General features: G+C 39.3%; 2 protein-coding genes across 3 annotated transcripts in view; one reads left to right on the forward strand and one right to left on the reverse strand.

Annotated features, from left to right (window-relative positions):
* The window catches only part of nt5c1aa (5'-nucleotidase, cytosolic IAa), a 78,135-nt gene extending 59,932 nt beyond the window's left edge, over nt 1-18,203 (forward strand). For both annotated transcript variants that reach the window (XM_063185123.1, XM_063185124.1), the window contains exons 5-6: nt 6,729-6,913; nt 15,965-18,203. In XM_063185123.1, the coding sequence (XP_063041193.1) occupies nt 6,729-6,913; nt 15,965-16,324 (545 nt within the window). In that variant the 3' untranslated portion in view covers nt 16,325-18,203. The remainder of the gene's footprint in view (nt 1-6,728; nt 6,914-15,964) is intronic.
* Nucleotides 18,204-24,414: 6,211 nt separating this feature from the next.
* LOC134436102 (keratinocyte-associated protein 3-like) overlaps nt 24,415-26,547 on the reverse strand; it is a 123,250-nt gene continuing 121,117 nt past the window's right edge. The window contains exon 5 of the mRNA XM_063185138.1: nt 24,415-25,012. Coding sequence (XP_063041208.1) covers nt 24,896-25,012 — 117 coding nt within the window. The 3' untranslated portion in view covers nt 24,415-24,895. The remainder of the gene's footprint in view (nt 25,013-26,547) is intronic.

Here is a 26,547-nt window from a genome sequence, read left to right on the forward strand (position 1 = left end):
ATAAAGTGCTTGCATTGACACGCTGTTGTTTTAATTTCGCATTTCTTTCATGTCCACTTAGTATGCTTTATCCAATTATCCATGGATGCAGGATCATTCACTGGACTGGACACTATTGTAAGAGGTGAAATTTAGACCACGATTCAGGAACGACAGACAACAGGAGTAAAGGTTATGGTAGTTTTATTTTTACAATTTCATAAAATACAATTAGGAGGGAAAACCACCACAATATCCATGCAGCCAGCAGCGTCTGTAAACTGCTATCGTCTTTGAATAAATGAATAAATAATCACAATCTGGAGACACTCGGACGATAGTAGCCTACAAAAGTTAAGTTAAGTTACACACTCAGCCACTGCTGCCGGACGTTGGCTCGTCAATTACTTAATTCAACTATAACACGCGCAATAGCCTACCCAGATGCAACTTATCCACAGTTCCCAAAGCGACCGGCCGCACGCAATGGATACCTACAGCCCACGTCCCGGCAAGACAGCTTGTAGCAGACAGCTCAGCAGCCCTGCCCCACCCCAGCGTGTAGCGCACAAGTCTACACTATTGTCCGAGTGTTGTTATTTCAAGAAAGCAAACTGTCACTGCCCGCCGGCCGCTGTCGTCACATCTTTTATTAACATTGGTATTTTTTTAACAAGTGAGGAGTTCGTTGATAGTTTCCTTAAGGGTGAAGTAGCCTACTCTTTAGGCTAGCGTTGCCTCCTCCAGCCAACCATCCGGCGCACAGTGTTCAGCCTGTAGCAGGATCGATAGGCTAATGATGATGGTCAGGGCGCACATCAGTGGTTGTCTATGCTTTTTTCTGGAATACTGTCGCCGATCAGATAGAAATGATCCTGTTATGAACCCGAGTTTAGTAGGTAACGCGCAGTGAACGAGGCAGCCTGCAAACAGTTTGAAGCGCAATGTGGCTGTAACAAGTTAGAAAGTAGCCAAACTCTGTTGCTTGTTAACCTTTTTAAATTATGTGCGTAATGGTGGGGTGGCGTCCGCGCCAATGTCATATCCTGAGCGTATTGCTCGGTGCATAATTCCAAGAGCAGTATAATGAAAAGGAAGAAAAGGAAGATGATAGGCTAGACCCGAAACGTTTGTCCCCTGTCTGTCGGTTTTATTTACTTTTTTCTGCTTTGTTTAATACAGTTTTTGATTCTGCATTCAGCTCCAGTGTGCTACTCCTTTCTTTCTTTTTAAATTATGAGCGTTCCACAAACTATCTTTCTTTGCGCACGCTATAAAATGGCAATAAACCTGTTACTATAAACTACTGGTTAACTATGTATGCTTTCTAATGTTGGTAAAGGCGGCATAAGCGGGATAATGTATTGTCCACACATGACTACGGAAAATATATTTCCTTCGAAGCGGAATAACAGCACTCCGCCTTCGGCATCGGGGGTGTTATTCGCCCCGTAGGAAAATATTTTCTTATAGTCACGTGTGGACAGTGGTGTAGTCTACTTTTTTGAAGTGGGTATGCTGTATATTCTCACATTTTTGAAGTGGGTATACTGTATATATTTATGCCATTCTAAATAATGGATCAATCAATTTTAAGTGGGTATACTGAATCCCCTAAAATTTAGAAGTGGGTATACTCCGCATACCTGCGTTCTACGTAGACTACACCACTGTGTATACATTATCCCTTACCTTTAAATTACTGTTGTAGGCCTACATTTTAAAACATTTCGTCGATATTGTAGTGGTGCAACCGACTGTAGTTTTAAGTTATGAGATGGGCGCCAGTCAGGCAGCAATAAGACTGCCGTTACCTTTCCAAAAATGAATACAAATCAGTGACCAACACATTAGAAATAACTCAGATCATCACAACGAATATATTGTCTTATTTTTAGTAGTGCACTTTTGCAAAACCCTTGTTTGCAGACTTGTGCGCTTGGTCTCAATTTGGAACAGCTCACATCAATGTCTGGCTTTAGCGATTCTTGCGAATGGTGATCTTCTCGGTGCACACTTCATGGTTCCCTCTCTCTTGCTCTCTCGGCTTGTTGCTTACTGACAGTCTCACCCGCCATTTGAAATTAACCCCATTTTATAGACAGCACATGTGGTGCACAGGGGGTAACGCTGCTATCTCACTCCGGAGGAGGCAGAGGCAGTCCGTTACGATATAGTATATTTATAAAATAGGCTATAAAATAGGCCTAATGATAAGAAAAGCAGCCTGAACTAAAATGAAAAATTAATTTAAAAAAATAGAGACGCACGCAGGCACTTTCTACATGGTTCGATTTTTGTTTTCATTGCATTGTGGTGGTAGGCACACAAGTTTGATAAAATATAAAAAATAATAGGCTAATAAAATAGGCAGACTAAACTAAACGTCTGCCCAGTTACACGAAAGGTCTGCATGGGTTGAACGTAACGTCCTTAGGTCTTCTACGAAAAATCCTCAGGTACTGCACGAAACGCCCCATGCCTTCTACGAATGGTCCCACGTTTTGTTCAAATGGTCCCCTCTCAACAATTCATTAGACGAATCGTCTCGCAACCAGTCTTACTTTGTACTTGAGGCCTTTTGCTGGCATCTGCGAAAGTGGAAGCACTGGATGGTCTCTTCAAATATATCCTAATAGGCCTACTAATATCCATGATGATTAACTTTGAACAGTTAGGCAGGCAGGCAACTACACAACGTGAATGTGTTTACATATTCCCTGGATCCTGATTGGTTCTCTCCGCCGCAGCCGAAAGGCACTGATTGGAAGGTCACATACCCGAATACAGAGCAGATGAAAATTATTCCTACTAAAGCGTAAAGTATGTTCAACAATATTTTTTAAATGACACCAAATTTATTTTGGATTAATCCAACGGCAGATCACAAGGCGTAGGGAACTTTGACGTGCGTAATTGCCATTAAGAGCTGCGTATACGCTATTTAGAGGTGGGTAAACGCTATTTGGAGGTGGGTAAACGCTATTTCCTAAATCCCAGAGGTGCGTAAACGGCGTTTACGTGCGTTTACCCTCCACTACAGCCCTGAGTACATGGGTTTTTCACCTGGGTTAGTTACTCATAGTTGTCACGTTTTTTTAGCACGGTTTGTGACTATGGTTTAACCACAGATTGACTATAGTTTTTTGCCCGACACTGAAGAAGGTTAACCCCAAAAGGTCTGACGGGCAATAAACCACAAAACTTTGAGTGCCGTCCTGCTCTTTATTTCATTTGACTATGATTTGCCCATGGTTTAACTATGGATTTATCATCGTTTAAAATTAACCATTGTTTAACTATGACAACTACAGTAACCATGGTTAATAGTTATTCATTACATTACAGTGTGCTGACGCTTTTCCCAGGTGAAAAACCCATATACTTAAAGTGCACTTTTTTTGACCGTACTTAGTACAAAGTGTACTATTTTCAGCACTTTAAAGTGCGCTTCATTGCACTATTAATGCGCTGAAGCACTACTAAAGCAGTAAACACATTCGTATAGCATTAAAAGTGTGTTGGAGAACACTTCTATGACACTTTATTGTTACTTGAAGTTCAATAAAAGTATATTAACTTCATGCTTCTTTGGACTACATTGGAACATTTTAAGTCTGTAAATGGTATATCATATTTAGTATTGTAAATATATTACAGGTATGCTTGAAGTTCAGTACAGTACACTCCCAAGTAAATTAAATAACATAAATGTAATGGTATAATTCAAGCTGACTCTCAGAGCTTGCACAGCCCAAGTCACATTGGTGAATAGATACATTACACGACTGACATTCACAATAATTGTAGTGCCAGAGATTACAGGTGCACATATGACTTTACCACAACCTTGTACCCTTTCCATATACACACTTCCTCCATTTCTTTGAACCACCATCCTTTGATTGATCGACTACTTCTATTTTACCTCCTGCCATGAGACAGATGGAATTATAAGCCTGTATATACCAAAACATATACGTGACCATCGCAATGATGGTTGGACAGTGGTCATTTTTTTGTGTACCACTTTTTTTTTTTTAAACCCTACAATAAATGCAGAATATAACAATGAGTAATATTTTCATGCAAACCAAAGATATTCCTTAGAGATAAATGGCTTTCTGTTTGGGAAATTTAGCTCCAAGAAGTGTATTGCATGATGGATGATGCATGATGGGTAAATGCACTTTGTATAAGCACACTTTGAAGATATTTGAATTACTACCATGGTGCACTTAGAAAAAGTATACTTGCAATATGTTAAAGCGATTTACTTTAAAGCGCACTATAGAAAATCACACTTCGAAGACATTTGGGTGAAGTATAATCATGGTGCACTTTAAAAAAGTACAATTGCAGTATGTTACTAAAAAATGCACTTTTAGTAAGTTATATTCCTCTAAATACACTTTAGCCAAACATCTTCCAAGTCCACTTTAAGTATGGTTGGCTAAGTGTACTTTCTTTGAGAGCAACTTAATTACATCTAATTTTAAGTACACTTTAAATAAGCATATTGTAAACTTACTTTTTCTTGGCACAAAAAGTATGAGTGCACTTTTAACATGCTAAGTATACTTCAGTCGTGCTTTTATTGTACTAAATTGAACCACTTTTTCACCTGGGTTCTTTATCCGAAGCGACTTACAGGCTATTGGTTACAGTCCCTTGATCAATGTTATGTGCCTTGCTCAAGGACACTTCAGCCGTGGATGGAGGTCTATGGAATGTTTAGGGCAAGATTCAAACCTGCAATCCTGTGATCTAGAGTCCAACTCCCTAGCCATTACACCACAGCTACTCACAAGTAGTTATTCAGGGGTTTCGTGTTTTCTTGGGTAATCAAGAAAACCATGGTTTGTGACTACGGTTTAACCATGCACCCCTTCCCCCCACCATGTTTTTTAAAACCATGTTTTGTTTTTTTGTTTTTTTAAAGGGCTTTTGGGGTGGGCGACCATGTTTTTGTTTTTGTTTTTTTTTAAACATGGTTTGGGGGGAACCATGGTTTATGGGGTTAAACCATAAGTTAAACCATAGTCACAAACCATGGTTGTCATGGTTACACTAAAAACCATGATTAACTATAATACGGTAAATATGGTAAAACGGTATAATATGGTAAATCGATGGTGAAACCATGATTAGTTTTCATAGTAGAACCATGTTTAATCTTTGTAAAGGCTACTACTATGACAGCTACTGTACTAGAACTATGGTTCTTTGATAGTACTTAGAATCACCATGGAATGTGGTAGTAAAACCATGGTTACTGCAGGTTGATTTTTGTAAGGGTAGAGTAATCATGACATACCATGGTAGAACCATAATGGTATTATATTATATATTATAACCATAATATTATTACTACATAAAAATCACAGTAATACCTTAGTAAGCCATAGTACAATTATGGTAGGTTCAGAGTACTTAGAGTAATCATGACATACCATGGTAGAACCCTGATAATCATGGTAATACCGTAATAAACCATGGTCAATTTTTGTAAGAGAAGCAACACAGGGGCGTGATACCATTAAATCGTAGGCTATAAGAAAAATGTGTTGAAAAATGTGTGTCATTGCACTGTGTAGAGAGAGCACCCTCTGTGTTCTGCTAAATGTGCAAATGCACAGTTGCGCGCAGAGGATTCGCCGACGCAGGAGCCTCGTGAAGTCTCTCCCAACATTTTCTGCAGAGCTCGTGGGGCACCATCATGCTAGTTATTCAGCCAATAAACTTGATATATTTCGAAGAAAAATACAGTATGTCTGTCTACTAAAATAGACTAAAGTTGAATGAAAGTTCAGCATCATTTCAAAGGTCCTGACCGACCGAAACCGACCCGAATATCATTACAAATATTTTTTTCATAACCTGTGCCACGGATGACCGCGGGTAACTGCGGGCGCCCGCTGACTTCGGGTCAGCCCGCGCATCACTGGTACATACAGCCCTCTCTCTCTCTCTCTCTCTCTCTCTCTCTCTCTCTCTCTCTCTCTCTCTCTCTCTCTCTCTCTCTCTCTCACACACACACACACACACACACGCACACAACAAATTGTAATGTGATGAGATGTGTATGCCTGTTTTTTTTTCCATTTTGTTCATACCACAGCACCCCCATGTGTGTCTTAGTAAGGATGTCTGAGTTATTTCTCTGAAGTGAGCTGAGCAGTGCAGTACTGAGTGAACATTCAGAGTATTCCATACATACATCATACTAGGATCGCTCAAATCAAGAGATAGTGGATAAAGGGAGCCCCGTGTGAGCTTGATGGGCTACCAAGTCAGAAGGTTCTGTAAATGTTATTGCCTCCACAAAGGAGGTTATGTTTTTGGGTGCGTCGTCTGTCTGTCTGTCTGAAGTGTCTGTCTGTCTGTTTGTCTGTCTGAAGTTGTTGGAAATGACCAAAGGAACAAGTGATTAAATTTTGATGGTGATCCGGATCATGGTCCGGAACCAGGGCTTTTTTAAAGATTCGTCACCATTGCTAGACTAAAAATCTAGATGTCCCTAGAGACCGCAAATTGAATTGCGAGACAGGATGAATTTTGCCATTCCAGTTTCCACAAACACCACAAAAAGAAAGCAGAAAGTACAGTAAAAATAAAAATAGGGTGTAACATGGTAAAATGTTCTATCACACCGCTTCTTTGGCGGAGGTCTGCACACTCTGAGTGCATTTCTAGTTGGTTGATTAATTTAGTAATAATACAGTGTTGTTTTTTATTATGTCCAACAGGCATTGCAGCAGCCACTATGTTCATGCCAGAGAAACAGTTTGAAGTCTCGGAGACACAGCTCAGAGTAGCGTTTGATGGAGATGCGGTTCTCTTCTCGGACGAATCCGAACGCATCTTTAAAGCTCACGGCCTTGACAAGTTCTTTGAACATGAGCATGAAAATGAGGATATCCTTCTAGACCACGTAAGTATGTGAAAAGTCCTTCTTGACTTTGAAATATGACATAATATTGAAATAGTTGTATAACAAGTGACCATTCTACATTTGTTACCTAAAAACACATATACTTAAATCCATACGAAAATCGACCATGGTTTTACTATAAGAACTAAACCATGGTTTTTAGGCTAGTTATTCATAATCCTAGTTGTCTCTGGTTTTTTTTAGCACGGTTTGTGACTATGGTTTAACCATTGATTGACTATAGTTCAACCATGGTTTAACTATGATTTAACCATGGTTAGGCTTGGCATGGTTTGGTTTGGTTTCCCTAATTTTGCATAACCCGGGCTTAGACTATGTGTAATGCAATAACGTGGAAAAGGATATGTGCGCTACTAGTGTATGGTTGCATGTTAGATAGACCCAAGGAAGGAACGTTAGCATTAGCTTACAGATGAGAGGAGAATCTTGTAGATGCAACTAACCCAGTCCTCAGCTCACGTAGCCCGATACCGCAAGCTGGTCGTTTCGTTAGTCCATTCAAATTAAGGAGTAGGTCCACTTCTCTTTTCCACTCCGCGTTCTTCCACCAGCAATACAAATTAATCCAAGAGCAACAGCGAGTCATGTCGGCCATGAGCAGGCTCTCACCCTACTATCCCCGGCGTGACAATAAAAAAAACCCAATGTTCACCTCCACCTGGCTTATATGGGCGGTCTCAACCCCAAAACTAATAATGCCCTCCTTCACTTGGGCTGTGTGGGGTGTGCTATGTGGTCGTGCGTTGTATACTCTAGGTGCACTGACCTTTCCCTGACCTCTCCTATCGTAACACTATGGATTTACCATCGTTTAACTATGCAAAAATTGACCATGTTTTTACTATGACAACTAACCATGGTTAATAGTTAATCATTACATTACAGTGAGGTGACGTTTTTTTATCCGAAGCGACTTACAGGCTATTGGTTACAGTTCCTGGATCAATGTTAGGTGCCTTGCTCAAGGGCACTTCAGCCATGAATGGAGGTCTACGGAATGGTGAGGGCAGGATTCAAACTGCAATCCTGTGATGTCCAACTCCCTAGCCATTACACCACGGCTACTCACATGTAGTTATTCAGAGCTTGCGTGTTTTCTTGGGTAACCAAGAAAACCATGGTTTGTGACTATGGTTCAACCATGCACCCCTTCCCCCACCATGTTTTTAAAAAACACGTTTTTTTTTGTTGTTTTTTAAGGGCTTTTGAGGTGGGCGGCCATTGTTTTTATTTTATTTTTTAAAAACATGGTTTGGGGGGAACCATGGTTTAGACCATGGGTTATGGAAAGTAACTAATTACATTTACTCAAGTATTGTACTTGAGTAGCTTTTATGAGTACTTTGTACTTTTTAAGTAGTTTTAAAAATTAATACTTTTACTTGTACTTGAGTACATTTTGACCTAAGTACTTTACTCAATTACACTGGAACCTGGCCTGAGTACTGAGTAAAAAAAATAGACAAAATACCATGCAAAATAATGCCACCATCTGCCGGAAATGCAGCATTTCCAGTACTGTACTATCTTGGATCAATGTATTGAATGATGGTTGGTGCCAAGCAAGAGATAGAGGTTATGGAGGACGATATTCAAGAAAAAGAAACATGAGTAGATTGAGTAGATTTTTAGATAGGTACTTTTACTTTTACTCGAGTAGGATTTAAGCAAAGTAAAGATACTTTTACTTGAGTACACATTTTCTGTACTCTTTCCAGCTCTGGAAACCAGTCACAAACCATGGTTGTCATGGTTGCACTAAAAACCAGAGATGGGACCAAGTCACTAATTTGCAGGTCGCAAGTCTCAAGTCCTTCCAATCAAGTCCGAGTCAAGTCACAAGTTACGACACATTTGACCAAGTCAAGTCCAAGTCCAAGTCGTGCCAAAGCCAAGTCAAGTCCAAGTCCAAGTCTTATTTTTTCCAAGTCCTTAACAAGTCACCTTGTATTCTATGTTCAATTGATCATATTTTTTTTTTTAGCATGGTTTGCGACTATGGTTAAAGGTAAATCATTTATTTTTTTATTTTTTTTCATGCATTTTTTTCCACACAAATGCAAAAACATATATATGTATTCATTGACTTGGAGCACTATTGCAAGTAATTGCAAGCTAAAACTGTCAAGTCGAGTCAAGTCTCAAGTCAATAGCGTACAAGTCGAGTCAAGTCACAAGTCATTCCTAATATTGGCAAGTCAAGTCTCAAGTCGTGTCATTTGTGATTCAAGTCACAAGTTCACATCTCTGCTAAAAAAACATGATTAACTATAATCCATGGTAAATCTATGGTAAAACCATGATTAGTTTTCATAGTAGAACCATGGTTAATCTTTGTAAAGGCTACTACTATGACAGCTACTGTACTAGAACTATAGTTGGTTGATAGTACTTAGAATCACCATGAAATGAGATACTAAAACCATGGTTAGGCCTACTTACTGCATTAAAACCATGGTCGATTTTCGTAAGGGTAGAGTAATCATGACATACGATGGTAGAACCATGTTACTGCATAAACATCACAGTAATACCATAGTAAGCCATAGTACAATATGGTAGATTCAGAGTACTTAGAGTAATCATGACATACCATGGTAAATACTAGTATAGTAAGGAGTATGGAGTATGCTAAATTGGACAGCTTTAAATGCACTACTACCCTACTTTTGAAATTATGCTCCAGAAAACGCTTTTCATGCATTCGTATGGTATAAAGAGTGTGTTGCAGTATACTTCTATGACATTGTATTGTCAGTTGAAGTTCATTACTCTAAATACACTTTAGTCAAACATATTCAAAGTCCACTTTCAGTATGGTTGGCTAAGTGTACTTGTACTGAGAGCAGCTTAATTACATCTAATTTTAAGTACACTTTAAATAAGCACATAGGAAACGTACCTTTTCTTAGCACAAAAAGTATGAGTGCACTTTTAACATGCTAAGTGGGTGATGGATACCTGTATGACGTGGCCTTTTTTTTGGTCCTGTATGTCAAAGTTATGCAGTTTTTATAAAAAGGTGCTAAAAACTGGGTTTATGTTGTTCAGAATGTGCGGTTGTACATGTTCATATAAATCACTTACAACATTAATCTTCAATGTATTCACAATTTAGAGCCAAAGTAGAAAAAGCTCATATGGTGTGACGGTTCCAATCCATGTCCCAAAGTTTGATTTTGAATAAAAACTGGAAAATGTACTAATTTTCTGTATATTCAGTCATTTAATCATAGCCAAGACATACATTGTTGAGCCTATTCAGTGAAGATTTCAGGCATTATAAATTTGAAGCCACCATTAACTGAATCATTTTGACCCCAAAATTGATATCATATGGTGTGACACCAGATTTCAATTTTTGAATGGTCAATTATTTGGACACCTTTGCCAAGTGGGGGTTCCTCATTCTTTCAGGAAGAACAATATCACCTAAGAAGGCCATTGACAGCTACAAGATGAGTTTAAGCTCTTCATAATGTCCCAAAGAAATCAAGTTTATCCGACACCGCTGCTCCGGTTCCATGTTGCATGTCTTTTGGTGTGACACATTTTACACAAAAATGAAGACAATAGATTATTTTTTTGTCAATATAACCTTGAAAACTATCTTGCCATATTGCATTTAGCATGGTTTTACATGGCTAACATGAATACACATTGCTTAATCTCATGAAATAAGGCAATGAAACCTCATATGGTGTGACAAAATATCATAAGGTGTGATGGTTTTCTTGTCACACAATATTACAATTTTGTCACACCATATGAGATTAGCTTCATTTTAATACATAAATACCACATACATTTAATTTTTCATGGCTAATATTCAGATTTGTTTGATGCTTTAAAATTATTGATGCTTTAAAACATGTTAGTAGTGTACAGTATACAGTCCCAGGAAAAAGTTTGTACACCCTTTGAAATTTCTTACATTTTTGTCAAAATTGATCATAAAACATGGTCGGATCTTCCCGGAAATCTCAAGAAGGAGCAATCAGAGTCTGCTTTAATTAATTCCACCCAAACATTTACATGTTATCATATTTTTATTGGTCATAAGGCCATAATATTCACAGGAGAGCAGGGCATAAGTAAGTACACCCTTGCATTAAGTAGGTTTTAACCCTCAGTTAGTTGCAATATCATCAACCAGACTTAATAATAATAATAATAATACATTTTATTTTTGAGCGCCTTTCAAAATACCCAAGGACACTTTACAATCAAAAACAAATACATAACAGTAGAGAAAGTATAACAAAGCTTCAGTGAATTAACAATAGGAGAGTAATAAAAATGCAAGAATAAAATAGAAATAAAAGTAACTTACAATAAAATAAATGTTTTTTAAAATAAGAAAAAAGAAGTAGAATGCATTTGAAAATAAAATTAAAATGAGTGGGAAAAATAATATGTAAAATAATAATAAAAAAAAAAAAAAAGACTGATAATTAAAATAAGTGGAAGTGCCTGTCAGTGAAGTTAAAAAGCAGAAGAGAAAAGGTGTGTCTTTAGCTTAGATTTGAAAGTAGATAGTGAAGAGCATTGACGAAGTGAAAGTGGAAGAGAATTCCAAAGTTTGGGGCCAACAACACTGAATGCCCTGTCGCCCATGGTGCGCAGGTGTGTGGAGGGAACAGTAAGGAGGAGTGAGTCAGTGGATCGTAGTGTGCGGGTGGGATTGTATGGGGTGAGGAGACTTGTGATGTAGGAGGGTGCAAGGTTGTGCTGGGCCTTGTATACGAGGAGGAGAATTTTGAAATGGATACGTGAATGGATAGGAAGCCAGTGTAATTGATAGAGGATAGGGGTAATGTGATGCCAGGGTCTGGTGTGTGTAAGTAATCTAGCTGCTGAGTTTTGAATGTATTGTAGACGGTTTATCAATTTAGTGGGGAGACCAATGAGTAGGGCATTGCAATAATCTAATCTGGAGGTTACGAAAGAGTGAATGAGGGTCTCAGCAGAGGTAGGGGTGAGAGAGGGGCGGAGTCTGGAGATGGTTTTAAGGTGGAAAAATGCAGTTTTGGTGAGGTGTTTAATATGGGATTCAAAGGAGAGCGAAGAGTCGATGATGACGCCCAGATTTTTTACTTCAGAGGAAGTGGAGGTAAAATAGTCAGGGATAGAGAACTGAGAAAGGTTTATCTTTCTAAGTAATGATGGGGTGGCGATGATGATGGCTTCGGTTTTGCTTTGATTAAGTTTAAGAAAATTTTGGGTCATCCAATTACTAATTTCATTGAGGCAAGTTGTTAAGTTAGCAAGGGGGAGTGGATGGGAGGGTTTAGTGTGTATGTAGATTTGGGTGTCATCTGCATAACAATGGAAATTTAGGCCATGTTTTCGGAGAATGTTACCAAGGGGAAGAATATAGATGATGAAGAGTAGGGGGCCTAAAACTGAGCCTTGTGGAACACCATGTGTGAGGAGTGAACTTGGAGACCGGAAATCACCAATAGAGACAAACTGCTCTCTTCCAGTTAGATAGGACCTGAACCATGAGAGTGCAGTACCATTGATGCCCAGTAGGGTTTCCAGCCTTGTGAGAAGGACGTTGTGGCAGACTGTGTCAAAAGCAGCTGTTAAATCAAGTAGCAGGAGGATACTGAAATGGCCTGAATCCGCAGCTAATAAAAGGTCGTTTACGACCTTGACTAGTGCAGTTTCAGTGCTATGCTTAGCCCTGAACCCAGACTGCAGTTCCTCCCATAGGCTAAATGATGTCATGTGTTCTTGAAGCTGTAAGGCCACAGTACGCTCTAGCAGCTTGGAGATGAAGGGAAGGTTTGAGATGGGACGGTAGTTTTTAAAATCATCCGCTGCAGCTCCAGCTTTTTTGAGGATAGGCGTGATGGCTGCAATCTTTAGGGAGTTTGGAACTATGCCTGTCAGGAGAGAAGTGTTAATCATGTTGGTAAGGAGGGGACTGAGAACTGGTAGAGAGGCCTTGACAAGAGAGGAGGGCATAGGGTCAAGGAGACAGGTGGTAGGCCTGGCCTTCGTGGCAAGATCACAGACAGTTTCAATATTAACGGGAGAGAAGGAGGAAAATAGTTGTGGAGGTGGCTGAAGAGAAGGGCTGTCATTTAGAGTGGGGGAGGGGAGAGACTGTAGTTGAATGTAAATGGTGTTAATTTTGTTATTAAAATAATTCAAGAACTCACAGCAGAGATCAGTTGAAGGGGTAAGTGGGAAGGGTTGAGATGGTTTGATAATATTGCTAATAGTGGAGAAGAGTGCTCTGGGATTGCCCTGGCCTGTACTGATAATAGAGCTGTAATACGAGGACTTGGCCTTGTTTAGGGCTTCCTTGTATGCCAGGACATGGTCCTTATAAGCAAGCGCATGAACAGTAAGCCCAGTCTTTTTACTGAGACGCTCAAGCCTACGGCCAGCTGCCTTCATTTCCCTAAGCTCAGAATTAAACCAAGGAGCTGAGTGAGAAAAGGAGAAAACACGCGTTTTCAGGGGGGCAAGTTTGTCAAGTGTAGAGGAGAGATTAGAGTTATATGATGACACAAGTTCATCAGAGCACAGGCTGTGAGGCAGCACTTGTCCTGTAGTTGCAGATCAGATTAACAAAATAATCTGTTTGTATCTTGTCTCCCTCTTCTTTAGAGAACTGCCTCTCGTCAGCAAAGTTTGTGGGATGTCTGGAGTGCATAGCTTTCTTGACTTCATGCCATTTAATCTCAACTGTTTTTTGTCAGGGCTTTGACTGGGCTATTTCAGAATGTGTATTTCATTATTATGAAGCCATTCTAAAGTCGATTTGCTTCTTAAGTATGGGTTGTTGTCACATTTCAGGACCCATCCTCTTGTGTGCTTCAACTGTGTGACTGACTTCCTCACGTTTTTTCTGTAAAATATCACAATAAACTTGAGTTCATTGTTCCAATGATTATAGCAAACTGTCAAGGGCCTGAGGCAGCAAGGTAGCCGCATATAATGATGCTCCCGCCACCATACTCAGAAGAGGAGATGTAACCAAGAATAGCTAAAAACGGGATTCATTCTGCCAATCTAAAATTAATGGGGTTTCTGTCCAAAAAAATATTGCTGCACCTTTGAGGTTTGCGAAAAAGCATTTATATGCTTCATATAATTACTGCAAAATATTCTGTAGACCAACGTTGAAACCAAAGTTGAATTGTTCAGGGGAACATACAATGTCATGTTTGGAGGAGAACTGGAGAACCACACCTTCACCAAAACATCATCTCCGCCTTTGAGTATGGTGGCGGGAACATCATTATATGCAGCTACCTTGCTGCCTCAGGCCCTTTTGAGTTTGCTATCATCAGTGGAACAATGAACTCAGAAGTTTATCGAGATATTTTACAGAAAAAAAGTGAGGTAGTCTGTCACACAGTTGAAGCACACAAGAGGATGGGTGCTGAAATGTGACAACAACCCATACTTTAGAAGCAAATCGACTTTAGAATGGCTTCATAATAATGAAACACACATTCTGGAATAGCCCAGTCAAAGCCCTGACAAAAAACAATTGAGATTATATGGCATGAAGTCAAGAAAGCTATGCACTCCAGACATTCCACAAACCTTGCTGACGAGAGGCAGTTTTCTAAAGAAGAGGGAGACCAGATACATCCAGATTGTTTTGTTAATCTGATCTGCAACTACAGGAAACATCTGGTTGAGGTTATTGCGACTAACTTAGGGTTAAAACCTATTGAATGCAAGGGTGTACTTATTTATGCCTTGCTGTCCTGTGAATGTTTATATCTTATGGCCAATGAAAATATGAAAACTTGTAAATGTTTGGGTTGAATTAATTAAAGCAGACTCTGGTTGTTCCTTCTTGCGATTTCCGGGAAGATCAGACCATGTTTTATGACCAATTTTGACAGAAAGGTAAGAAATTTCAAAGGGTGTACAAACTTTTTCCTGGGACTGTATGTATTATTCAGACACCAATACCAATACTTGGTCAAGCCTGTGTTCAAGCGGAATGGAGTAAATTATCTCCAGATGTCTCAAGACATAGATGTATGAAGTTGCACAAAGTGTGTTGCCAATTGATTTAATTCCTGTTTCTTCTATTTACAATTTCATCATGTTGGGAAAAATTGAGTAATTTTAGGTCAAACATTGTGGATTCTCGAAAAATTGAAAAGAGTCATCATCTCGACCAAACTTAAAGGGACACTGTGTGACATTTTTAGTTGTTTATTTCCAGAATTCATGCTGCCCATTCACTAATGTTACCTTTTTCATGAATACTTACCACCAGCATCAAATTCTACGTATTCATTGTGACTGGAAAAATTACACTTTTCATACATGAAAAGGGGGATCTTCTCCATGGTCCGCCATTTTGAATTTCAAAAAATAGCAATTTTTAGCTGCAAAAATGACTGTACTTGGACCATACTAGAAATATTTGTTTATTACTTAGTAAACTTTCATGTAAACTTTCACAAATTTGGCAATAGGCAGCCCAGTTTCAATGAGCAGCATAGTTGAGGTACCTTTTTTGACCATTTCCTGCAGTGTCCCTTTAAGTGATTTAGTAAAATCAAACATACACAACAAACCTCAATAGAGCTTGACCCCACCAATAATTGTTTCTCAATTGTGCTATTCCATACCCTCTGTACCAGGAGGGACCAATGTCTCGAGGGTCGTTTGCGACCCCAATATAATTTCAGTGTTATGCATCTTCCCATGAAATATGACATATTTTGTACAGGAATCTTGAAAATTACATTTACAGGTACATTACAATCAGTTTACATTCAGGAGATCTAGAGAAGGTGGGATTTGTTTTCAAGGTGACTGCCTTCAATATAAGCCCAAAGAACGGAGAAATCCTGGTTTGTGTTCATAGTATGGCCCTCGGAGGAGTTTTACGGCCCTTGGAGGAGTTTGAAGTGGCCCCTCGAATGAAAAAGGTTCCCCACCCCTGCTCTGTACGAATAGAATTAGTATGAGGCTAATGCCCATGTGGAATGAAAAGCATTTTTCACCCTTTCATACTTTGCAAAATGTATACTCTCCTAGGGCCCGTTGAAGTGTTTCCTTGAAGCCCTGGGGAAGCTGCAAAAAAAATTCTATGCAAAAGGTCACCGCCTTGACTGCCCCATCCGCACCTACCTGGTCACGGCGCGGTCCGCCGCCAGCTCCGGTATCCGCGCCCTGAAGACGCTCCGAGCCTGGGGACTCGAGATGGACGAGGCTTTGTTCCTGGCCGGCGCCCCGAAAGGTCCCATGCTAGAGAAGATCCGGCCACACATCTACTTTGATGACCAAATGTTCCACGTGGAAGGGGCAGCTGAAATGGGCACCATCGCGGCGCACGTGCCCTATGGCATCGCCCAGAAACACCCCCACCATAAAAACAGTTCAAAATCATCTAAGTAGCAGAACGAAAACGGTTGTAGTAGAAGAAACAAGGTTACATTTTACTTGACGCCAGTGTCATATAACGCATGCCAAGACAAATCTCATAACAGTGTCAAAACGGTGTCGTGACACAGTCATGGATGAGTCATAAACATCATGTCAATGTCATGAACATTTTTGACACGTCCATGACGGTGTTATGACACTGTTATGTCTGATATGTCAGATGTATGACGTCGACATCAAGTTAAGTGTTACCAAAAAAAAGCCACACAATGGATAAGCCATTACACAAACCCACCATCCTGAATATGGGGAAAGAAAGTTTGAAGAAAAAAAAGCACACTGTTAAGGTGACTGAAATCAAAATATGTTTTTTTTAAACGAAATATATCAAAATCATCCACTCTTTTTGAGGATGACCTAAACTCAGAATTTGGAAGTGAGAATTCCGGCCAATTTCAACATGCGGTTGTATTCAGTGCTTAATTTGTCAAGCGGGAGGTCCCGGAGCGCAGAGGATGGGTGGCTCCCCCCCGAGGTGGGGTCTGTGATGTCTTTACCTGAGGTTCTATCCAAGGTTCCGGAGCTCTCGTCTGAGGTTCCTGAGCTAGCTCCCCCTTGCTCCCCCTCAAATTAAGCACTGGTTGTATTATTCATGTCAGTACCCAGTGACGTGGCTCTTTTTGCTCAGCCCTTTCTGAGATCCTGCCCATTCTAATGAGGGCATGATTTGTTTTAAAACAGTTTTAAGTGTCCTAACATACTCCAAATATCATAGCAAAAGTGGGGATGGTTTTTGGTGTATTTCAAGATTTTTTTAAATATTATTTTTATGTAAAAAAAAAGCATGCTCCCATTAGAATGATCAGGATTCCAGAAAAGGACTGAACAAAAAATGTGCATCATCAGACACTGCCAAGTCAAGAGTATAGTGTGACCAATTCAACTGCATGTTGAGATTGTCCAGAATTCTCCTTAAGGGTTTCCACCTTGTCAATGTTGTTTGTTTTGCCAAACCAAAATTATGTGGCAGTACTGTATTGTGACACTTAATTAATTTAGTTTTTGGTGTTATTCTAATGAAAAACTACAATGGATTGACCCCACGGTGGAGTCAAAGATACAGCACTTATTTCGTGCAAATAAACATGGGCAGCTGATCGGTGCAAAGTGCCTGTATATTCAATGAAGTGCTACAGTCAGGGCCGGCCCAAGCATTTATGGGGGCCCTAAGCAAAATTTCATCCAGGGCCCCCATACCACAGCCTACTAAGCTTCAGATACTACATAAGCTTCATTTACTTGCATGAGTGCGGGGTAGGAGCTAAGGACATAGGTAGGCTGCCTGTAGATCATGTACCCATCATGTACTGCACTTCTTGGAGTAAAATTTCTCAAACAGAAAGCCATTAATTACAAAGGAATATTTTCATTTCGTTTCAAAATTATTACTCTTCATTATATTTTGCATTTCTTGTAGGGTTTTTACAATTGAAAGTGGTACATGAAAAATGCATCCTGTACTCACAGTCATTGAGGTGTCCCCCTATATATAATGGCTCCTGTTTCCATTTGGTAGTAATTGGTACATGAGACAGAAATATATGACTAGGGAAAATGGTGGAGAGTTAATTTCTTCCTGGAACTTTGCTGCTCACAAGGGCCCCTGGTGGCGTGGGGGCCCTAAGCCATGGGATAGTTTGCTTATGCCTCGGGCCGGCCCTGGCTACAGTACTACCCCAATCTCTTCATATTTATCTCTTCATACAGAGTCTGACAGCTGTGAGATGTTATTGTGTTTAAGTGTTGTACTACTACTGTACTGTATGATTTTTAAAATCATAGTGCTTTATTTTTACATTGAAGTAGAGAATGAATAAAACATGAAAAGCTATCTGTTGTCTTCAAGTGTGTGCAAAGTGATTAATAGTATTGAAGGGAGGGTTTAGGAGGTGATCTCTCATGAGACAGTTAACTTTAGGCATGAGGCCTGACATGATCAGCTAAAGGTGCCACTGGAAAGGAGCAGAGGCCAACAAAAGGGTAAAAGAGCAGTAGGGAGATTTCACAGAGGATAGAAGCATATGTCCAAAAACATGTCCAATAGAAGTCAGTGGTCTTTAGATGTGGTGTCTTCAAACAACATCTTGGCCTATATTCATCCCAAAACATTATCTGACGGAACATTTCCTTAACAATTATCATAATCCTGCATTTGGCTCCTCTGTGTCAGAAAAACTCCACAGAAAAACATTTGGATTTTATATACAGATCTCAAACCTCAATTAAAGCCGCAAGCGGCGATGACGGGCCCTCGCACTTACGTTGCAGGGCCGGGGCATGCCGCCAACGCCTCATTAACATTTCTTGTTTGTCTAAGCGAGATACACACAACTTACTTTCATTCAACATGCACTAAAAAGGGAAAGTAAACACAAATTTTTAATATGATGCATAAATGCATAAAGCCATAATTTTCTTGTGCCACAAGACATGAAAAAGCCCTCCACAATTCTTCATCGTCAATGACTTGAGCTCATGTACAAAAAATATGAAGCACATTGGATGTATGGTGTAGGAGAAATACATCACATTCCATTGTATGCAGATTTCAAAAAAGTCCAGTTATCTCACTTCCTGTTGGGCGTGGCCATGGCATCGTATTGACCTATGGGGCACCTAAGTCACGCCCTTCTACTTCCGATCCGTGGGGCTGGAGCTCTCAAAATTTTGAATGCGAGTTAATGGAGCGAATCAAGCTAAATCCTCATCCCGTTTGGCATGTGCTCCGGATTTCACATATGATGACAGTGAATTTGAAAGGTTTGGATTTGCGTCGTAAGACCACTCATTTTCGACACACAAGAAACGTTATTTTAGCTTTTGTGCGAAACTGTGTTAGAGACTACACTTGCGCCTCGCATATCTGACGTGAACCGAGGCACAGCCAACCCTACCGCTGCACCGTGGCTCAGTGGTGTAGTCTACGTAGAACGCGGGTATACGGAGTATACCCACTTCTAAATTTCAGGGATTTCAGTATACCCACTTAAAATTGATTGATCCATTGTTTTGAATGGCACAAATATATACAGTATACCCACTTAAAAAAAAAAACAAATATACAGTATACCCACCATAAAAAAGTAGACTACACCACTGCCGTGGCTTAAGTGGCTGCACGTCGGACATGCAACGTCTGTTGTGTAGTCCAAATAATTACATATTTTTGTACACACACAACTCAAAAATCGCTTGCCAAGTGAAGTCAACAAGCACTCCATTGGTTGTTATTAATTCTGAGGCACAGCATATGTGTGATCGACGGCGAAATGCGAGGTGGGTCGGAAAATAGCTTTGATCAGTCCATTACAGCCCAGTCAAAAGTGTTTGCGTTCCCAGTCCCACAAGCCGCCCGGAAGGGGTGGAGACTTAGGTGCCCCATTTAGTCCGTTTTAGTGAGATACACTTTAGCTTGTACTCTATGCTGGCCCTGACCCTTAATGCATAAATATCTAATTTCTAGCACTTCCTTCATCTACCACATGGCGCTATGTCAAAAAATGCTATTTTAGTCACATAGAAATGTTCGTAATCATCATACAAATGATCCTGTGAAAGGACAGCATTGGAAAATGCTGCATAATGAATTTGTGATATTTTTTCAATTTTTTATGATACCTAAATTCATGAAGTCATAATTTTGTTACATTACAAGATATCAAAAATCCCTCCGCATTTCTTCATTGTCACGCCTTGACCCCATGTACAAGCAATATGAAGCAATATGATACAAGCAATATGAAGCACATCGGATGTATGGTGTAGGACAAGTACATCACATTATAAGTCAATTTCAAAAAAGTCCAATTATCACACTTCCTGTGGGGCGTGGCCATGGCATCCCATGACCTTTATTGTTTGTCTTGGTGAGATACATTACCCCACCGACAAAGGGGTCCGTAGCATGTACTGTATACCGGCCCCGCCCCTTAATGCATAAATACCTGATTTTCTAGCACTTTATTCATCTACCATATGGTGGCGCTATGTTAGATTGCCTTTCCAGTCACATAGAAATGGTCATAGTCTTCATACAAACTATGCTGTGAAGAGACAGCATTGAGAAATGCTGCATAATGAATTTTTCATTTTTTATGTTTTTTACAGTTTTTCTCGATTGCTTCCACACAAATTCTGGTACTTCAAACACAATTCTCGGAACATCTCACCCATTTCCCAACTCCCCTAACCAATGTCACTGAACACTAAGCACAATTCCTTCTTTACACTCACATTTCAGTTTTAAAACCACTCCACACAATTATCTGGATTACACGTAAAGAAAATCCCTGGTTGTCGCATTGAACACACTGTCATTCAAAACACTAAAATCAACAGCCATACTATGTTCACTTCCTCATCACATGGGCAAACTCTCTTCATACCGGTTTACAATCTGAAATCATCACCCCATAAGGACACACACACTGCATGTGATATTGATGAAAAGATGAGTGGATGCAGTGAGAAAACACATTTGTTTAGTTTTTGAACTCCAAAATACGTTATACAAGAGATCACTTTCATGTGGCTACCCAATATTTTACAATAAATTAGTGCATTTTTTTTAAATGTCAGAAAAATATGTAAAATATATTTTATGCCACACATCTGTGTACTCTGATTCTAAAAACAATATTTCAGTATTGTATTTACAGAAAAATACCCTCTTTAGTAAGTACAACACTGAACAAAATAAGTGTATACTGTGTGTCAAGTTGAGTATAGAGTTTTACCTTGTGCATATTAGTGTTCAATGGTTCACATAAGAGTGTATTAAAATGACTGCTTGTGTGTGTCATTTGAGAACAAAATTACCTTTTTAGAAGAGAGTACACTGTTTTGAGACAAGACATGCTTTTTTCAGAGGTAGTGTGGAGTTTTGCCCGTTGTGTGTGAGGTTTTGAGATTTGTGAGTTTTGAGAATTCGAGAACTGATTCAGAAAATTGTGTGTAAGAGTGATTCTCTAATTCGCCTACACTTTTAAGTCCGTGGATTTTATTTGGCAATTCCACTAACTATTAACTGCATCCAATGATGTTTTGGACATTAGAAAACATTTATCTTTCATATAATACAGAAAGTGTAGACATAGCATTATTTCCCTCAGCAAGAATGAATATTTAATACTGGTTTTGGGCGTTTTCATGCCGTCCTGTTTTACAAATGTCAGATTCAGTCTTCATATTAGCATGTAAAGAAACTTGTTTTGCCCAAGACGATTGCAAATGTTGATTCACAGTAATCATCACAATATGACAAAACTGTCAGAAAGACCACTGTCCTTTCCATTATACATGAAATTTGCCATTTTGTGTGTGTCCACGAAAACTGTGTTAACCGTGTCACGGTCTGAAACCGCCTCCATAAATCAGTAATGGTTTGGTCTTAGGCCATACGAATAACATCACGTGATGTCATAACCTCTTTGGCAGGATACGGGAAGACTTTTTGGTAAATTTTGAGCTCCATCCTTCCATTATTTAATCCATTCTTTTTCATGTTCTCATAGCGGGAAAATTGCCTGTCAACAGTGTTATCAACATATTCATAAGAATCTGAATTAGAAATCACATGTAGAAAAACACAGATAAAGCATACAGATACATGAATTGATTAAGGTGTTGTGGTGGAACTTCTGAGGTCCTCAGTTAGCACAACACCATAAAAATGGCTGAAATGTCAACGGTGTTACCGTCAATGGTGTTACAATTAAGTATGACAGTCAGGGTTGCCAGATGAGGCTGATGATTTCCAGCCCAAAAAATGATCAAAATCCGCCCTAAAAACCCGCCCAATTTTATTGATTTATATGGCAGTGGGAAGGTTTTTCTGATAGATGCCATTTTTACCCGCACACGGCCATCCTAAGCAGCCCAATTGGGCGGGAACCAGCCCAATCTGGCAACACTGATGACAGTTGAGGAGGAGTATGTTTTTGCCAATTTATATCCATATTGACAGACAAACAAACAAAATAATTAGTGTTCTAGGGAGATGGGTTTGTCTGCTCTGTTTTTTTCTCCTAAAAAAGTGCCGACTTGTTCCCCTGCACTGTTGACCGTAACACAGTTGAGTTACACCGTTGACTGTTTTGAAAGTGTTTTTGCGCTATTGATCCCTTATGTGTTGGAAAAATCCTATGAACATACACTAGGGATTATCTCTGGAGAAGGAAGTCTTGAGTAAGGAGGATGACTATATTCAAATCAGACGTTACAGGGATTTATGATGAAAAATGTGTCAGTCTGTATCACAGTGACTCATAAAATCCTACTTATGAAGCTCAACAATCACATTTTCTATATCAGTTGCACAGATTAATGACAACATTACTGCTAAGGGACATAAGCACTTTCAAACATATATTGTTTCAACTCTGTAGTATTTTTATATATGTTTGAAATGACATAGTATTTGTCCATAACACTGTTGACAAAATAATTAAGCAAATGTTCGCTTTCATTAGAGTATTTATCAAATGATTTAAGATTAAGCTTGGCAATTTGTTTGTTTGGAAACTTAAATATATACACTATGTAAACATCTAGGTCATTTAGTCGAAAAAAAATACTGATAATTGACATTTTGCTTTTGCCAAAAGCGTAGGGAAATCGTAGAATCACTCGTAAGCAATCGAGAAAAACTGTAATATGATAGGCCTACCTAAATTCATAAAGCCATAATGTCGTTATATTACAAGATATCAAAAATCTGTCATCTGCCATCATCGTCAAGCTCTTGAGCTCATGTATATCCAATATAAAGCACTTTGGATATACGGTGTAGGACAAGTACATCACATTCCATTGTATGTCAATTTCAAAAAAGTCAAATGATCTCATTTCCTGGTGGGCATCATTGTGGTAGTAGTGGTCTTAGCACCTGTCAAATGTCCCTGTCAGTCTCTCTTTGGATTGCCATTTCAATCATAAAGACACGTGCAACACCCAACTGCCATTAAAACCCAACTATATGCCATATATATATATATATATTGTAGTGCTGCACCTGGTTGCCATTGCAGTCACACAGAAATGTTTCATAGTTCATTATGCTACCAGTTTCAGGCATGAAAGTGAAAGCATATGTCTATATCTTTGTCTTAGTGAGATGCACGTCCACAAGAAATGCATGCATGGCAACACACTCAAAAATGGCCCCCGTCCGAACATCTCCGTGCTAGGGTGTGCTATTGAGACTTATTTCACTTCCTGTTGGGCGCGACCATGGCACCCTTAACATTTTTTGCATGTCACAGTGAGATACACAACCACATGAAATTTGGAGTCTATAGCTCCAACTATAAGCCAGGCTCGAATATCTCTCTGCTAGGGGGCGCCAAGGTTTCTCAATTTATTATCACAATACAGTATTTAATTTTGGGCTGATGTACATCCAAAATGAGGCAGATCTGCTGAACAGTTTAGCACAAGTACTATTTCACTTTTACAGCAATTCATCTGCCTACCATATGGTGGCGCTAAATTCTCATTGTCATTAAAATTGTCATTTCAGTCATATATAAAAGTTGGGAGTCATCATATGCATGCCCATGTGTAACGGAGGCTAACTGGCAGAGTTGGCGTGGAACGTTAGTAAACCTCCCTTCCGATAGCCTCATACAGTGTCGATGCTGTTGGGCTGGGAGACTGGTCCTTTAGTCCAGCTGTATCGTGCTGTGCCTCCCATTTCCTAACCGATGAAGTTGGCGAGGTCGCAAGTTCGTGCCCCGAGGGGGACGAACAGGTGCAGGAAGACCTCGGTCACAGTGCTGCCGAAACCCGGGGTGGGAGTGAGGTTTAAGGGGGAGAGTGTAACGATATAGTTGAAGAGGGCGCACATTCGCGCCCCGAGGGGGACAAACAGGTGCAGGAAGACCTCCGTCACACATGTACATTTCTTTGCTTTTCAATCACCATCAAATGAATTGGTGGCAGATTTTCTGTGTTTTTATTCATTAAAATTCATCAAGACGCCATTTTGTTTTCTTACAACATATCGAAAATTCATCTGCAGTTCTTAATATGCTATGTCTTGAGGTCATATACACCGAAAATGAGACAGATCGGGTGTACAGATTATGGGGAGTGTTTCAAATTTCATTGTATGCCAAATTCCATTGTAAGTCAGCTTTTATTGTCACTTTCATCATATGCACAAGACATACAGGGAAAAATGAAATTACGTTTTCTCTCTATACCATGCCAGGACAAGACATATACAAACTGACATTTTAGGCATCAAGTTCAACTTCAAGTCCAATTATCTCACTTTCTGTTGGGCGTGACCATGGAATCCTGTGACTTTTTGTTCGTTTTAGTGAGATACACACCCAAACAAAAATCGGAGTCTGTAGCTTGTACCGCCCCAATAGCCTATGCGTTAGGGGGGTGCTGCAGAGCCCCTGGGCTGATTTAGGGGTGGGGCTTTTTTTGAGTTGTTGATTTTCATTACATACATACAACTGTGAGTTTTTTTCTACTGGGAAACATTTTTTTTTAATTATTTTTTTTTTAAAATTAGACACCTAAATTCATCAGCCTTACTACTAAAATAAGAAGCAGCACTCCATGGAGGTGCAGGGTGAAGACACATTGCTTTTGTTTCTCCCCACCAGGTTTGGCTGTGGCTTGAGTCTGTAAAGAAAACGAAAAATATGAGCAGAATGAATAGGCCATTTGAGATGTGTCAGCACATGAAGCTTTTTGTTCTTATAGGCTACAGGGTGTGTCAAACATGTATACACACTTTCAATCAATGTAATGTGGGTGTTTATTACCATTCACATCATGTTCATACAAGTGCTAAAAAATGTACAGACATCATTTCATTTTATTTTATTGTCTCAAAATGACATCCATTCTAGTCTTTAGACATCAGTTGTATAGTGGGTGGTGATAAAACAATAAAATCACGTCTCCTCTCGTCTTCGGGTTGTCACCGACCCATTTTCAACTTTGACTGTGTAAATGAGCCCCTTATGTTTAGTTTCTTGTGTCAAGGCTTTTTGACTTTGTCAGCCACCTTTATTTTAACAAAATAAAGCAAAAACATTTTTTTTCATAAATTCTGTAATGCTGTATCAAAAAATATAGCACTTGTGGTGTTGGGGTCGTTTTCGACCCGGTTCATAATAAGTAGCTTATAGGGCGATCATTACAGCCAAAACTGAAATAAGAAATGAACTGCTAGGTAAAATAGATATTGCCAGCTCATCTACCAATCATTTGAGCTCATGGGGCAGCATGACATCATGAGAATATGTATAAAAGCCCACGAGTTTGGACTTTTCCGTGTCATTTTGACTGGGGGGTTTTGTGCGTCATTTCAGCATATGGATCAATTTAGTCTGGGCATAGTTCAGCATGCTCTCATTTAACAATGGAATAGTGTATCTAAGTAGGGTTCTAAAAGTGTTTTGACTATTGTATGACAAGAAAAAAGACATAAGGAGATAAAACATAACAGTTTTCGCCGTTCGGAGTCTAATTTTGCATAGTTTTCATATGGATCCTTCAAATTATTTATTTGGATCATATTCACGCTTTCATTATGTATGATGATGATTTGCTAAAGATTGGCTATGAAATAGTTTATAAAAATGTGCTAACATGGTAATTGAATGTGCCAAATACATTGCCAGCCCAAACTAGTAAAATATAGCCCTCAAATAACACTCACAGTTTTCTGTTTACATATTGAGCATTATTTGTAATAAATGTACAAGTATGACTCTACAGTGACTGTTACCCTATATCACTGCAAAGGTAAACCTCAGCTAGAGTGTGGATCCAGATGAGGGCTGAAAAGTGTTTACAGGAAATTTGACGAAAACAATAATTCATTTTCAGGGTTATATACAGCTCCAGGCCTTTTTATTAGAATAGCATGAAAAAGTTGATTTATTTCCATAATTCCATCAATAATGTTAAACTGTCATGGATTGTAGATTCATGGCCCAGTTTTTTAACTATTCCAATCATTATTTTTTTTCTTTTTATATACGTTGGCCTTCCAGCTCAAAAAACCCATGAATTGGGGAATTCGCATTATTAGAATATTGTTATAAAATCACATTTTTCTTCATCAAAATTCGGGTCACATTAAATCAGTTGAAATTTGGTACTTTCTACATAACATGCAATGGTCAATACTTGGTTAGGACATTCTC

This window comes from Engraulis encrasicolus, chromosome 20, assembly GCF_034702125.1.
Source record: "Engraulis encrasicolus isolate BLACKSEA-1 chromosome 20, IST_EnEncr_1.0, whole genome shotgun sequence".
NCBI classification, from domain to species: Eukaryota; Metazoa; Chordata; class Actinopteri; order Clupeiformes; family Engraulidae; genus Engraulis; species Engraulis encrasicolus.